Source organism: Numenius arquata, chromosome 8 (assembly GCF_964106895.1).
Source record: "Numenius arquata chromosome 8, bNumArq3.hap1.1, whole genome shotgun sequence".
In the NCBI taxonomy this organism is placed as follows: domain Eukaryota; kingdom Metazoa; phylum Chordata; class Aves; order Charadriiformes; family Scolopacidae; genus Numenius; species Numenius arquata.
The window spans coordinates 35,666,014-35,680,803 of NC_133583.1; the positions used below are offsets into that span (position 1 = coordinate 35,666,014).

General features: G+C 36.4%; 2 protein-coding genes across 2 annotated transcripts in view; one reads left to right on the forward strand and one right to left on the reverse strand.

The window, feature by feature from the left end:
• The window catches only part of CDC73 (cell division cycle 73), a 109,258-nt gene that overhangs the window by 53,855 nt on the left and 40,613 nt on the right, over nt 1-14,790 (forward strand). The gene's annotated exons all lie outside the window — the stretch shown is intronic.
• Nucleotides 8,821-10,305, reverse strand: B3GALT2 (beta-1,3-galactosyltransferase 2). Its single transcript, XM_074152325.1, has one exon. The coding sequence runs from the start codon at nt 10,303-10,305 to the stop codon at nt 9,037-9,039; it is 1,269 nt and encodes a 422-aa protein (XP_074008426.1). The 3' UTR covers nt 8,821-9,036.

Consider the following 14,790-nt stretch of genomic DNA (forward strand, 5'->3'; position numbering starts at 1 on the left):
ATAAAATGAAATCTACTTTTGTTGACTTCCCAAAAGCCAGGGACAAACTGTGAACATGGATTCTTGTGTCTGTATTTGCCACATTTGAAACCAACAAAATGCCAATTTTTTTTAGTTGGCCATGGTGGGAGGCAGTCTTTTTTTTTTTTTTTTCTATGGCAACACATCTCATTGTGATAATTTTTCACTTTAAGTAACTGACAAAGCCAGTGTAAAATCTGTTCAGCAAATATGTAAAGCTATTTTTGTCCAAGGCACTTTAAGTGTCACAGAAAATAATGGAAATTATCCAGCACATTGCATTATACCTCTGGATATGATAAACAGTGTGAAGGCCAGCTACTCAACTTTCTGGCATGATTGAATCAGTTCATCCTTTCAGAGCATGAGCACCATCCAGCTCTGCAATTTATCTTAACTTCAAACTGGATCATAGTTGTACATAGTTGTATCTGCTGAAATGACTCTGCCAGTGACTATTTTCTTTTGAGCGCTTTAACCTGATGCAAAGTACTTTGCTATATTCTAGCTAGAATGATAGCGTGTACTGCTTTCCACAATTTAATTGTACATGGATGGTGAGAAAAAAGAAAAGGTATTTAATGCTCATGATGATCAATTTTGTCATGAACATTCTAGGATTCATCTGTTCTATGAGTAAATCAAGGTATTATTAATCCAACTATATTAATAGTTCAGGTGCTCACAAGTCTAAGAGAACATTGTGATAAGAAATGGGTGGAAAAAAACTCTTTATTGCATGTAAAATCTTTTACAGTGAAAACTTTTTAATAAAAGATTCAGTTGTTTTTCTCTTACAGAACTGGAAGAGATAAAATATTAATATTTGACTGGTTGTCATAAGGAGTCTTACGCACAACAAAAGTAGTGTTTTTCAAAATGGCTCGATTTATGGAATATGTGCAAAAGATGTTAGAGAAAGTGTGTGTTCATGTGTGTAAAGTTTTTTTGATGAATAGACGGAGGGTTATGGAAGAAATGTAATTGTGTATTTTATTCTAGTTTTTCCATTCCGGTCTGCTAGCATGAAATTTGGGCAATAAATCATTCAAACTGTTTAACTTCTACTAGTAGAAAATGAGGAAATGGTGGAAGGGAAAATAAATTAATAAATGGTTGAGGGACTCAGTGCATTTTTTTTAATGAACATGGCAGTATTATGTTTTACTCAGGCTTAAAGCCTCCAAATGAAGGGCAGAAGTCCTTTACTAACTTCATTGAAAGTTGGATATCTAAAGTTGTTTGCAGCATTCATTTCTCAACTGAATTTTAATTATTTAAAAAAAAAAAAATTTTAACTTTGCTGGATATAACAAGCAAACTTGCCTACTTTTAAAAAGCGGATAATTCACAGCTGGATAGTATGACATAGTAACTGTGGGTTTTAAAGGTGAATAAATTCTGATTTTTGTAAAGTAAAAGAATTGTGATTATCATTCTTCCTCTTTTTTTTTTTACCATTTTGAGAATTCAGGAAGAAGATTACCTTTTTAAGTGATGCGGTTAACTTCCAAAATAGATAAACAGTCTCAAATTTGGTGAGATTATAGGAGTAATCTGCTGCCTCAACTTTTAAAAGTCATTTCAGGTTTGAAAGGTAGAATTTTCTCATGACATTAATAGAGACATTATTGAAAATACTTTTCTGTTGAACATGCATTTATATAGGAACAATGTGGTTTCTGTGGGTTTGTTGGGGTTTTTTGGTTTGGGGTTTTTTTTTCTCCTTTGGTGTGCCTCAGCGCACTTACACCATAAGCTTTGTAATTTGCTTTTTGAGGAACAGATGTGTTAGTTGTCCCCTCAGGTATGTATATTATATTTACTTTTATTTTAGCGTTTTAAGTACTGTTAAGAGTACCACTGAATTGTAATCTTGTTTCTTTAAATTATTGGCACATAAAAATGTTACCCTTTTCTACATTAAAAAACAATCAATGAAATGCAATACTTTAAATTATTCAAAGGTGATACAATGGGAAATCGGTTATTCTCTTGATTCAGAAGTCTGGATAATTGAGTTGAATTTTTATGTCTACAAAAATCAATGCCTAGGTGGACTTTGGAGGAATGCCTGTAAAAAGACCGGCATTCGCATTAAGTGGCAGTACTAAATTTTTGACTGAGATGGTGTTTTCCAGTATTTCATTATTGTTTTATCATCTTGCATCAACCTATATACTGTGGCACAACAGGCTTAAATTATGACGTACGTTATGGGTTTTTTGTTTTCTTAATTCACACTTCTTTTGGAAGCGATGACAGCAACATAAAAAATCCTGAATGAAACCTAGAATCTCTCTTAGTCTCAAAATATTTTTTAGACCTCAGCTTGTTTAAACGCAGGATATGTTAAATATTTAACAAGGGAGAGAGCAAGGTCTTTGTTTTCCTTGGTGGCTTCTTCGGTGTTTTATTAACAAAGGATTTGTTGTGCCAGTAGATTTTTCTTGGTTTAAATTTTGAGCTTACTGAGATGTGGGAACATGTATCCTTTCCATGCAAAAAGATGTGGTGGGATTGTGGTTTTTCAAGAGTTAAGGGATTTGGTGTTTTTATGACAGCATGGATGTTTTTAATTTTTAATTTAAAACAAAACTTTAAGAAGCGTTAATGGGGAAAGAACTGGCAATACTGAACTTCTTGAGGACTTTTTTTGTGTTGAAAAGATTAATGTCTTAAATCTTTGCAAGCATGGCTATTTCCCCATGTCTGATTTTTGTTGTCTTGGGAAATTCTAAACCTTTAAGGATTTTACACTGTTCTCAGTTTCTTCATCTTTTTCAGTTGAATTAATTGCAAGACAATATCAAAGCTGGTATCCGTAAAATGTTAGCGTGAGAAACGTGTTTCACACACTTCGCTTTCTACTGAGGTAAAGAAAAAAGAGTTCTCAGTTATGCCCACACTGAGCATCTGCGAGATCAGAGTGAGTGGTTCATATTAAACAGTTGAAATGTCAATTAGTATTCGATAAAGTTAAATAGGCTAAAAAGAAATGGATGCGCTTGTTCTGATGGACTTGTCCTCGCAGGGATACTTGTATATTCTTCAGAATACTTGGGCCTCCAGTGAGGTAAAGCAGTTTGCAGTGTTTTCTTATTTTAAAAAGTGTATATTGGTTACAAACTTAGAAAGATTGTAGAAAAACACTGGTTTCTTCCTCCTCCTCTCTCAGGCAAATGATACGTGGAAAATATTGGCAGCAATTCAACTCACTCTATAGAAAGTGTGCTCTCCTCTCAAGGTCCTCTCATTCCCGGGCGAATGGAAGCCCTTTGAGAGAAATCCTGTCAAAGATTTTAGCAGCCTCAACTTCTCCACCCTGTGCACCAGCTCTGCACAACTTAAGCATTCAAATGGAAACCTTTGAGAGAGTACATAAAGCTCTAAGCCATGAGTACTCCCTGTACTGGCTGGAGGGACTTTTTTTTTTTTTTTTTTTTGAGAGTGGTAATTCAAGGTTACTGTCTCGGTCAGAACGTTTTGACCACGAGCATAGCCTTGAGAAAAGCAAAGGGAATGGTTCATAGCCTGTGATTTGAGTTATACAGCAGTTAACTCATGAATCAAAATGCATCATTACTATCATCCAGTTAGTGTTATCATGAAAACTGTCAGATTTAAATGCTTAAGAAAGCTCTTGTAACCGTTGCCATGGTAATATCAGGATGGCAACGTGGTAGTTTTCATCCGTATCCCATGTTCAGCTAAATTCCTTTGCAGTCATTTAACTGTGAAAGGAAGGTACCATATTGTACCAGGCTTTTTTTTTCTTTTTTTTTTTTTTGAGTTAACCAGGGACAAATGAAGAATGGAATTAACTCTTTCTTTGAAAATGAAATGTAAATCCTAGATACAAGTGATCTAGTTTTCTTTGCTTTTGGTTTGACTGTATACTGACAGCCCTATACGCAAAATACTCTCTGCGGAGTTACCAACCTGCTATTCATGCCATCGTGTCAGGTCTTGCAATTTCTTCGGTACAGGCCATAATAAAAAGCATGCACTGCAACCACAAACTAAAAATGTTGCTAGAAGAATGGATTTGCCTAATTGATTTTTATTTTCTCCGGAGGGGGAGAAGTGCAAGCACTTGTCACTAGAAATTCAGATTCTGCTTTCTGATTTGGGCTGGCTTTTAATGCTTTTGCTTGCCATGGAGCCTGTAGCCTATAGCTTTTAACCTGTGAGGTGTTGATCAGTTGCTGTGCTTTTAGTTTCACTCTTGTTTTCTGAGGTTCAAGAGCTTTTTTAACTGACCTACTGTAAGAAGTTGCTCACCACAGCCCTCCCCTAGCCTCCTGCCCTGGAAAGCCTTTGATTTCGCTCTTGCCGTGGGTACAAAGCGGAGAACCGTTCTCTCCTTTCTGACCTACATTCTCCCAGTGCAGCGCTGCATAGCTGGCATCCCCCGTGCTCTCCCCCCCAGAGTAGCCGAGTCTTAGGAAGCAGAACTGGAGATGGGGGGCGGGACTGGATGGGCTAGAGCTTTAACCTGTAGTAACACAGCAAATGCCATGTCTGTTAGGTATGATCTGCACTCTGAAATCGTTGTGGTCAGCAAAGGTGAGCCTGCGTGCCACCCAAATCGCATGCTGTTTTGGAAGAGCGATGTGAAATTAAAAGGGTGATAATGCTCTTCAAATTTTATAGGTGTGGTTATTGTAGTAGATCAAGTCATTGTCCAGTATTTGTGGTATTTGACAGCATAAAATAGGGATTAAGAAATGGGGTTTAAAATTGGAAAAAATCTGTCAACAACTACTGATGCTTTTGCAAATGAGTTAGAAGCCTGTTCTTGATAGTAGCACAAATGTTAAGAAATAGTAGCTTCTATATTAGCGTCTTTCCCTCTCCCTTTCATCTCCTCCTAGGAACTTTTCACACATTTCAATGTGTATTCATTCAAGAGAGAAGATTTTCTTGCACTGTGGGATTATATAGATATTTTAGGTTGAAGTATGATTGGGGATAGTGTTACTGTATCAGAAAAATTAGTTGAATGGGGGGGGCAGTCTAAAGTAATGGCTTCTATGCACTTCCCCCCCCTCCAGTGCCTGATTTAGCATGGATTTTGAGAGACTGCATATCTTAACATGTTAATATATTCTGAAAATATTTTGTAAATACGGACTGACACATTTTATATTACTGCATTGCAAAGAAAAGCAAACTTTATATTACTATTCCAGTAAGGTTAACCTGAAAGCCAGTCTGTCTCATCTCTTCTAGATCACTGCCATCATATAATTTTAAATTTATAGGACATAAAAGTAATTTATAACATTTAAGTGAAGATCGTAATAGACAGTGAATTTTCCCTCAGACCAGTCACTGAGGCTTGGAACTACCTTTATCTGTAATTTTTTTCCAGACTATAGCTGATCATGAACTTTACCCATGAAAAATCTGTCAGTGGCTGGGAATAGGATCAGTTGTATTACACCAAAACCTGTAGTTGCGCATTTTCCATGCTCAAATCTATGTGTGATCTGCAAAATACCCACATCACTGATTTAATTGGAGATGTGAAAGAAACAGTTCTGTTGTTGGTGAATAACAATTGTTTGGGAAACTTCATTTTGGTCATCTAGTATCAATGTGTAAATTTTTATTTAGTTGAAAGTTAAATAAGTAGGGAAAAGTTACGGAATTCCAATCTCTCGTTTGTGTTACCATGCTTCACTTTTCTAAGATTTTTCTTTGCCATAATGATGGTACTGGTAAAGTTGCATAATTTTCCCTATAATAAATGTTGAGTCATTATGACTTTCTGTATTTATTTTCAACCTGACGCGGACACAGACAAGTAAAAATATTTAAAGTAAATATTATACAAACTTATATATTTCCTTGAGTGTAGTTAATTCTTCTTTTTTCTGTACTGCAGACATTAAACTTTTAGATACAAGCTTGTATCGTGTTGCTAATGAAAATGCTTTTTTTTTTTTTTTGGTCTTGCTTTATGGGGAAAGGAAGTAAAAGAACTTGTTAAAGATTTTAATGATATAAATAATTATTGCACTATTTTTAACAAGAACTGTTTTTATATTCTAGTAGAGTGAGCAAACAGCTTTAACACAAGCTAGAAAGCAGTAAAAACATTTAGAGATTGGAATGTAGATCTCTCATTCTGTATTTGCATATTTCATCCTACAAGCTGTCCCTCCTGCTTCTGAAAGTTTTGCAATGAATTGTGCAAAAAAACAGTACTTGGGTGCAAATGATTTAAGTAACCTTTGGCTGTCTTGATAATGATTCAAATATATTTATACAGTAGTTTCAACTTATACACAACATTAGTATAAATTTTTAAAAATTACATTGGACCCTTTAAAAGGGCATTAAAAGAGGCTTTTATTTAATGTTTTATACTCCTCACTAGTATTTTAACTAGCAAAAAGTTTGATTATACTGAATTCATAGGCATTGTATGGCAATTCTGCCAAGCTCAGGCAAATCAGCATCGTGCATGAGCTCCAAAGTGGAAGACCCGAGAGATTGTTTGGCTGCTAAACTTCATGATTCAAGTGCCAAACTATTTAAAGTTTAGTCATTAACCTCTTGGATTATAGCCAGAATCCAGTAACAGCATTTAGGACTAGCCAGAGTTGGTAAAATCCAAGTAGAGTACATTACAGTCTATCTTGCAAGTGCTGAAGGCAGGGAACAGTGTTGAAGTCCTCTCCAAGAGGATGGACTCTTGTTCTTGGCCAGCATTACTTGAGGAGAGGCATTTATGGGATTGTAAGTTTTCCAGAACCAAATACCCTTGAGCAGTAGCTGGCTTTCAACACTTAACTCTGGTTGTCTAAAACTTGCACTGTTGTGTAAAGCTTGCATCTAGTTAACTTAAGCCAGGTGGCTTTCAGCTGGGATATTAACTGTGGCCTGAGTTAGCTGGAAGGGAGGTGGCAGATGGAGTGTGAAGAAAACCACAAATGGGTGTTGGAAGATAACTCCCAAAGACTTTTTCTAATGTAGCTTGCATCTCTGTGTGTTACATGAACGCAAATAATCATCACCAAAAGTAGGTAGATGCACTTTCAATCTAGTTGGAGCAATCTCTTCTGCAGAGAGGTACTATTTTTACACACATTTATGTTCTCCAGAAATGGACGTTTCTACAGTTTGAGGTATTTTGAAAAATGATTACCATACTTCAAATACAGCAGATGACAAAAATAGTGGAGGATAACCCCACCCCAAAAAAATGGTGACAAGCAAATTTGCCTCTTCAATAAGAGCTCCTAGAACTTCTTCAGAGGGCCAGCCCAGTGTGATACAGTCTGTTCATGTGTGTAAGTTCCTGGGTACAGTCAGCCTTAGGGCTGCTGAGAGTGCTCAATAAGAAGATTTGTCTTTTCATTACGAAGAAAAAAAACCTGCTGTGATCTGTGTATTGTGCATGGCATGAAAACTAGGCTTTCGGAACGAAGAAACACTAGAAAAGTCATGCTAAAAGTAATGCTAAAGCTAGGAATTTATTTCTTCCTGAGGAGCTTTCCCATAAAAGGTGAAGTCTGAAGACCATAAATATAATCAATTTTATTAAATAATAAAAGTACATCAAATATTTGTATTTTATCCAATTAAAAAGTCCCAGTCAAACAGAAAACTAATCACAGTTCCACCATTTGCTGCTAAATCGGAGGTGGGTATTGGTTACCCTGGCACTGTGACAAACAGTAATAACCTGAATCTGATAAAACTCCACTGTAGCTTCGTTGGAAAATAAACTTTAAAAGTTCCGTTTGTTAAAAAACTGGAAATCTGTAAATAGACTTAACCTACTTCTCACAACTTATTTTCAATGGTACGTTTTGTGGCTTTAATTTCAAAAATTGCTTAGATTTTGTTCTTGCCCACATTGCTATCTGGAACTCTCAATCTTACCATGACCTAGCTTTCTCCACCTATAAAGTAAGGTGCGTGGCTTAGTTTCCTCCAGCAGACCTATTTTTCACTTAACTGATCCTTTTCCTTTTTGGCAGGCAGGAAAGAGCAAAATGAACAAAGATTTGGTTGGTTTTCTCCCTCTTCCCACAAAATGGGACAATTCCGAGACTACAGTGAAAGACTTGAAGTTCCATTTTGCATTTCTGATCAGCCTTTGAGTTATCTTGAAGTTACGTGAGGAAATTACACAAAGTCATTGAATCTGCTATTGAAGATGCCAAAGAGAATGTTACTTGGCACCAGATTTTTAGGAGCTCGCCCTATAACTTCTAGAGAATGAAGTAACTTTTAGTCAGCTTTTTGAGGAGAATCTAGTTGAATCCACAGTTGAATCGAGAACGGCACTTGCATTTCCGAAAGTGATGTACAAAGCGGCAATCTTCTGACCTTTGATTTCATTTATCCCTTCTTCCTAACCAAAATAAGCAACCTTCCCAAAACTGGACCTATTTTAAGAGAGTACGTACTTAGTGTTTCAGAGTTACTTGGTAGTGTGTTACTAAATAGGAAATGTGACATTGCTAAATGTGTTGTACCTTAATGAAGCATGTAATAATTTATAGTGGTATTTGGAGGTAAAACTGATCTGCCCTTTGTGCATTTCCTTAGTTTCTCATTTTTCATTCTATAGCAATTCTAGATAACAAGAAATCATTACGTTGGAGAGAACTACAGCTATGAATGCATTTTTAAAACGAAATTTTAGTGTGGAAAATATGCTCAATTATATTTTATTGGCACATAAATCAGCAATTGTACCACCAAAGTGTGCATGCTTATTATTGCACATTAACACAAAAATCCTTATATACCATCTTCTTTTTTTTTTTTCCTCAAATTTGCTGGGAAAACCTTTTGGTCATAGTTTCATAATATTCATGTTATCAAGAGCTATGCTTTTTTTAACTTAAAAAAATAATTTTCAGACTCCACTATGTGATGGGGATCAACTAAAGGCTGTCCCATTAAGCTCATCCATTTTCACTGTACATGCGTTCAGCGGTATTTACAAATTGCACATGGAGTACATCTGACAGAGGGAGCGTTGTCCTTCTAGTGCAGTTTACGGTGGCGATACCTGCCTGCTTTTTCTTTTGCTGCATTGGCACAGGCGTTGTGCTTATTTTGTTGTAAGTGGTTCCAGTATTTGATCAGTTCACTGGGTTGGAACTGATGGGAGGTAATTAGGTGGCTGTATTTACAGCTGGAGTAAGAAACTCGCCAGTGATTGAAGACAAACTCGTTGGGTGGAGGCATAGGGTCAATTCGCAGCTTGGCAAGACAGATCCCCACATATACATCCTCTAAATGTAAACGTCTGATGCTTAGGGAGACTTTAAATATTTTTTCTGCTAAATCTCCAGAAAAAACATAACCAGTTCCAGAGCAGAATACAGGATAACGTTCACTTGGGTACAAATCAGGTGGCATATACCACTTACTATCCTTGTTCCTATTAGGTGCATAACCTCTCATTAAATAACCTGTAAAATACTTGTGCCTTGGAGGAAGTTCTGGTTTCAGAAGCTTGTGTATTAAATACTCAGTATTGACAAACATATCACTGTCAGTTTTCATAACATACGGAACATCTGGACAATAAGATGCAACCCAGTTCATTCCCATTAGAGTTTTAATGGTTAAATTATAGTATGTGTCTAAGTATTCTTGTTGAATGATGTCGTGATACTGCCTGCTTTCCTCTAGTATTGTACGCTGGAGGTATCCATTTATCTTGATGCTTAACCCCAGCAAAAAAATACGAACAATTTGGATGCCAGGTGTCAGGCTTTCGTTACCCCAAGTTTGTCGAATAGCTTGTCTAGCTTCCACCTGGCCCGGCTCTGCAGCTATGAGCAGTATTAGAAAAGGGGTCTTCTCCTGGCATTTCTCAGGCTCATTGATGATGTATTTGAAATGGTAGGAAGCTGGATGCCCGGTACCTTTCTCATTGTAAATACTTCCATTGGCACTGAGTGTATTTTCCAAGCCAGTTACTCCTTGTGGTGACAGATCCGTGTTGTTGGAGTTGGTGACTGTTTGAGGCCTGAGTGTCTGAGGTATGGCGTCTTTCCACGTGTTCCTTAGAGAGCTGTGGTTTGTCTCACTTTTTGTAGATCTAAATCCTCGTATAGTGTAAGCCATGGGATTTTCTTTGAACCCAGCCCTGCCTGGCAGCCACTCGTGATGATTGAAGAACAGAAACATAGCAAAAAGAAATACGAGAGAGATCAGGCCAATGAGATGGGTGCGAAACAGAGACCTTTTGGTATTCCAGGTCATCTTTGCAAAGCAGCAGTGTCGTCTTCTCCACTGAAGCATGTTGTAAGAATCCAATGATGGGATATGAGACAATGGCCGAGCAAAATGCTTTTTTGATCGTTTTTGAATCCACTGCTATTCTTTGGTATTCATTTTCTTTTGTTAATGTTGAGTAATTGTCTCCAAATGGCTCACTCTGCAAAGATTTAAAAAAAGAAAATCAGATATCTTTAATTTTATATGCTCATAATATAAAAGGTGACAATGAGAAAGCAGATGTAAACATAAAATTGAGTTCTTTTTTTTTAAAAAACAACCCATGTTAATATAAGTAAGGTTTGATTATTCTTTTTTTCATGCTAAAAGCCAACCTTGTTTTATGGTTAAAGTTGACTTGATTTGTTAGCTTTTAAGAATGCTTTTTTCACGGTAGAAGTTTTGACAAACATCCTGAGTACCAAAGATAAAAAGAAAAAATAATAAATTGATCATGTTAGCAGGAAAAAGCATGAAGTAGACATAAAATAGCTTCATGTATACTGTCTGTGAAATCCTTGTACAGTGTTTGAGAAGGACTGAATGAAAAGGCCTTGATACCAGATGGAAGGTTTATTGGCATTAATTAAAATTGATTTGACATGCAGAGGCTAGTATGGCTCACAGTTTAAAAACCTTTTTTGTAAAATGGTCATGTATTGGTGGTGGGACAGACGGCGCAAGGTTGATTATGGCAGAGTTGTGTTAGTCACAGTACACTGCTTGGCGTGTTTCCACCGGCCCCGACTGTGTTCAGAAAGTCAATGAGAAGATGCACCTGTCAAAATTAATTTTCAGGGTCCAGTAACCTCACTGCACAGCCCTCAGATGGTAACGCAGGGTAACATTTTCAGTCAACTTTCAGGCACCTTTAACCTTCTATGCCATAATGAAGGAAAATATTGAATGGAACACTTGGCTGTTGTGCCAGGTTCATGTGCAGTTGATGAAAAATTAAGCTGTTGATTTTTTAGTAGGCAGAGATCTGAGGAACATGATTTTTGTTTTTTTCTCTATAAATTTATATGTAACTAACTGTAATGCTGATATCATACAGAAATTCCAAGTATTGTTACCAGCAGCTGTAGCTGTAGGAAAAAGTGCCAAAGTAGTCTGTGCTTCATTTTCTCTTAAATTTTTTTCATATTCAAGAGCAGAGTCAATATGGCAGCTTCATGATGTTGCATATTAAAAGCTGATCATATCATCTCGTAAATGAACCTTTCACTGCACAGTAGCAATTCGTTTGTGATTTTCAATTTGCTCTAATTTATTTCTGGGCCCTAGGGTTTTGTATAGGAAGAAGGATGACAGTTGAATAAGAGTCCATAGAAAATGCTTTTTCTAATATAAATTTATAATTTATTAATTGCTTTGCTATCTTCTAAAACCAATATTTGGATTAATTTCTGCATTTAAAAACTAAGTGACATGTTATATGGGAAATTACAGGATTTTACACTGGAAGGAAGTAATTTAAGATGAGATGGCAGTTGAATAATGTATCATTAAATCGTATGTGTGTGACAACATTCAATTTACCTGGTTCATGTAAAGGAAAATTTGTATTTCAAAAGGGTAGGGACAGACGCATAACTGAGTTTTATTTTAATTACTGTATGTCAGTTTATATATAAACAAAACAACGTGTATGCAGAAGGCACCTCATCATGGTATTTGGAAGCAAGGGGGAAGCGGTATTGCACCGAGTCGGAATGGTCTCTCTTGCGAACCTCCACTAGGAGGAGCAAGTAAGCGGGGATTTTAACTGTGGTTTGTAACCATGTAAACGTATCTCAAAAGGCAACACTGCCCCTTAATTCTTTCTGAAATAGCAAAATATTTGCCTAGTGATCTATTATACTCTTTCCTGTCGTTGTGCTGTTACACAGCGTTCATGAATTTTCTTCTCAAGCTCACCAAAAGTATTTCTGATTTTTTTATTTATTTTTTTTAAACTGCTTGGGACTGGTGCCACTTACTAAAGACTGAGCTATCGTTCTAAAAATTATTTTCCGGTTTAAAGCTGTTAAACATCTGTGTCTAAAGTATGTAGCTTGAGAATTAACCTGAAATTCCACACTACTCTTTTTATGCTGCTTTAATTCAGACATTATCCTTATGTAAAAGAAACTAAGCCCCAAATGTAGACTTATGCTTATCTGACCACTTGCACCTGCTTTTGCATGCTTAGAAAATAAAAAGCATGCCCTCAGAACTAATAATTTTTAGTTTCTCTGCAGTGTGCAGTGAGTTTTAAATGAACACTCAGCTATTTGGGAAAAATATCTCTGCATAAGCAAACATGAATGTCGCTTCAAAGGGTACCCTAGATCTCAGGGAAATTAATTGTCTGATACCAGAGGGCAACAGTGGGCGTATTTGATTAATTATCATTCCATTGCATGTGTACGCAGTTTAGGAAGAAAGTCAAAACCAGAATTTCACGAATGTGGAGTAGCAACTAGAATTTGGATTAATTTTATCACACCGAATTGTTCTGCTTCTAAAACTACAGTTATTAGTTGCAAATACTGCCCTATTAATCTGTGTTTAATTTTTAACTGAGGTGGTGTTTTGTTGTGCACCTACTTTCTTATGGAAATAGGTGAAAGAGAGAATCTTAAGTTATGTAAATTTTTGTGTGAACTGAAACTGTTTTCAGGTGCTGTCTTTCCATGGTGCACTGAGAAGGTGTCCTGGAAAAGGCAGTTGTAATGGCTGAAACCCTTTTTATTGAGACTGCTCACATTGTGCACATTTAAAATAAGTTTAACAGTGAGAGATGGAACTAGAATTATAAAAAAATTAAAGAGTAATTTCTTACATATTTCCTTGATTTTTTTTTTTTGTAAGGTGGGAGTTTCCTAGAAAATCTTCAGTCTCTCTTTGCCCTTTAAAAAGGCATTGTATGGCCAGGGGAAGGACCCATGTCTGTTTCATAGCTTCATAAAACTATTGACTGAAAAAAAACCAACTTCTCATTTTCTTTGTAATTCAGGTGTAAAACATTTCAAAATACACAGTGGGTATTAAGCATTTGAAATACACCAATAGCAATTGTTCCTTTAAAAAATACTACATGCTAGAATGCATGGTTTAAAAATAATGTAAGCAGCGATCAATATATATTAAAACATGGTCAAATAGTATCATAAAAATGCTGGTTTTCTCTCACTTTTTTATTAGGGTTAGTGTGTTACTGCTTCTGCCCAAATATTTAAAATCTCATTTCACAGAAGCTTGTGAGCAGGTACCAACCATTGGCAGTAGGTAAAAAAAACCACACAAGCCTAAGTATAGCAAAAGGTCTCGATACAATCACCTTGTCCCCTGAAAGTGTGTTGTTGCATGTAGCTCTGTATTTTGAAGATATGATTTATAATAGTTCTACTTCATTTTTCGGCACTTGACTGTGCAGTCACTGATGCATTATCAAACGCCAAATATCTAAACTGAGAATGCCTCTTGAATTTTTATTTGTGGTCTGCACTCTGCTGGTGTTTTGGTTCCTTGTACTTTCAGTTCTGCTCTGTAATTATAGCTTTGCAGATTGAAGCATTTGACTTCCTATTCACACGTCCTGGATTTTCATATTTTGATTAGCTGTGTGGGCAAACTCTTTAATTAGAGGGAAGAGTTCAAAAGGCAGCCTGAGTCGGTACTCTGATAAACAGCAGCAGCGGCTGCATATTAGGCCTCACATAATGTGCCTGAGTTCACTTACAAACTGCATTAATCTTTTGCACAAAACAGTACTCGGGATGAGGTTTGATGGGCAGGTTTTTACATGTCAGATGCAAAAGTCGCACCACGAGGTAGGCATGCTTTTCCAGGAATATTGCCTGAAGGTAGAATTTCTTAATTTTAAAAGTTCTGGAAAGAGACTTTGCCTTCTGAATGTCTTAAAAGTGGCCTGAAACCAGTGGCTGTTGTATGCTGCATCCTTAGGTATGTGAACTCTTTCCAGTTGCAGTTGGTTTATTGCATGTTAGCATTGCCTTGGGCAAAGAAAGCACGTTTATATTGACATTTAATGATTTATTGATGCTTATTGGTAGATTCTGCAGATAAGCACTTTCTTTCTGTGGGGTATTACATTGCTATAGATTTAGGTCTTAAACTTGTATTGTAAATATTAATCCTGTTTGTTTGCTACTAGTGATGAAGTATTTAAATTTCAACAATAAATAGAAATGAACGGCAATTAGATGGAATGTCATTTTACAATCAAAGGTAAACAGTGTTTTCATATTAAACAAATTGTAATGATGGCATGAGAAAAGTTATGTGCTCACCATTTTAAACATATAGTGTTTGAAGATTTCCTTTTGGGGTGTCAGGGGAGCCTGATGTTACTTGTAAAATGTGGTGCCTGATTGCACTGCTGATGGTTTAAATCATGTCTAATCTTTTGCACACTCCCAGTTTGTGCTTGGCTGGTATTAGCCTCATGACATTTTGCTTAGGTTTCAGGCGGCAAATGTAAGTGTAAAAAGGTCTGAAGGC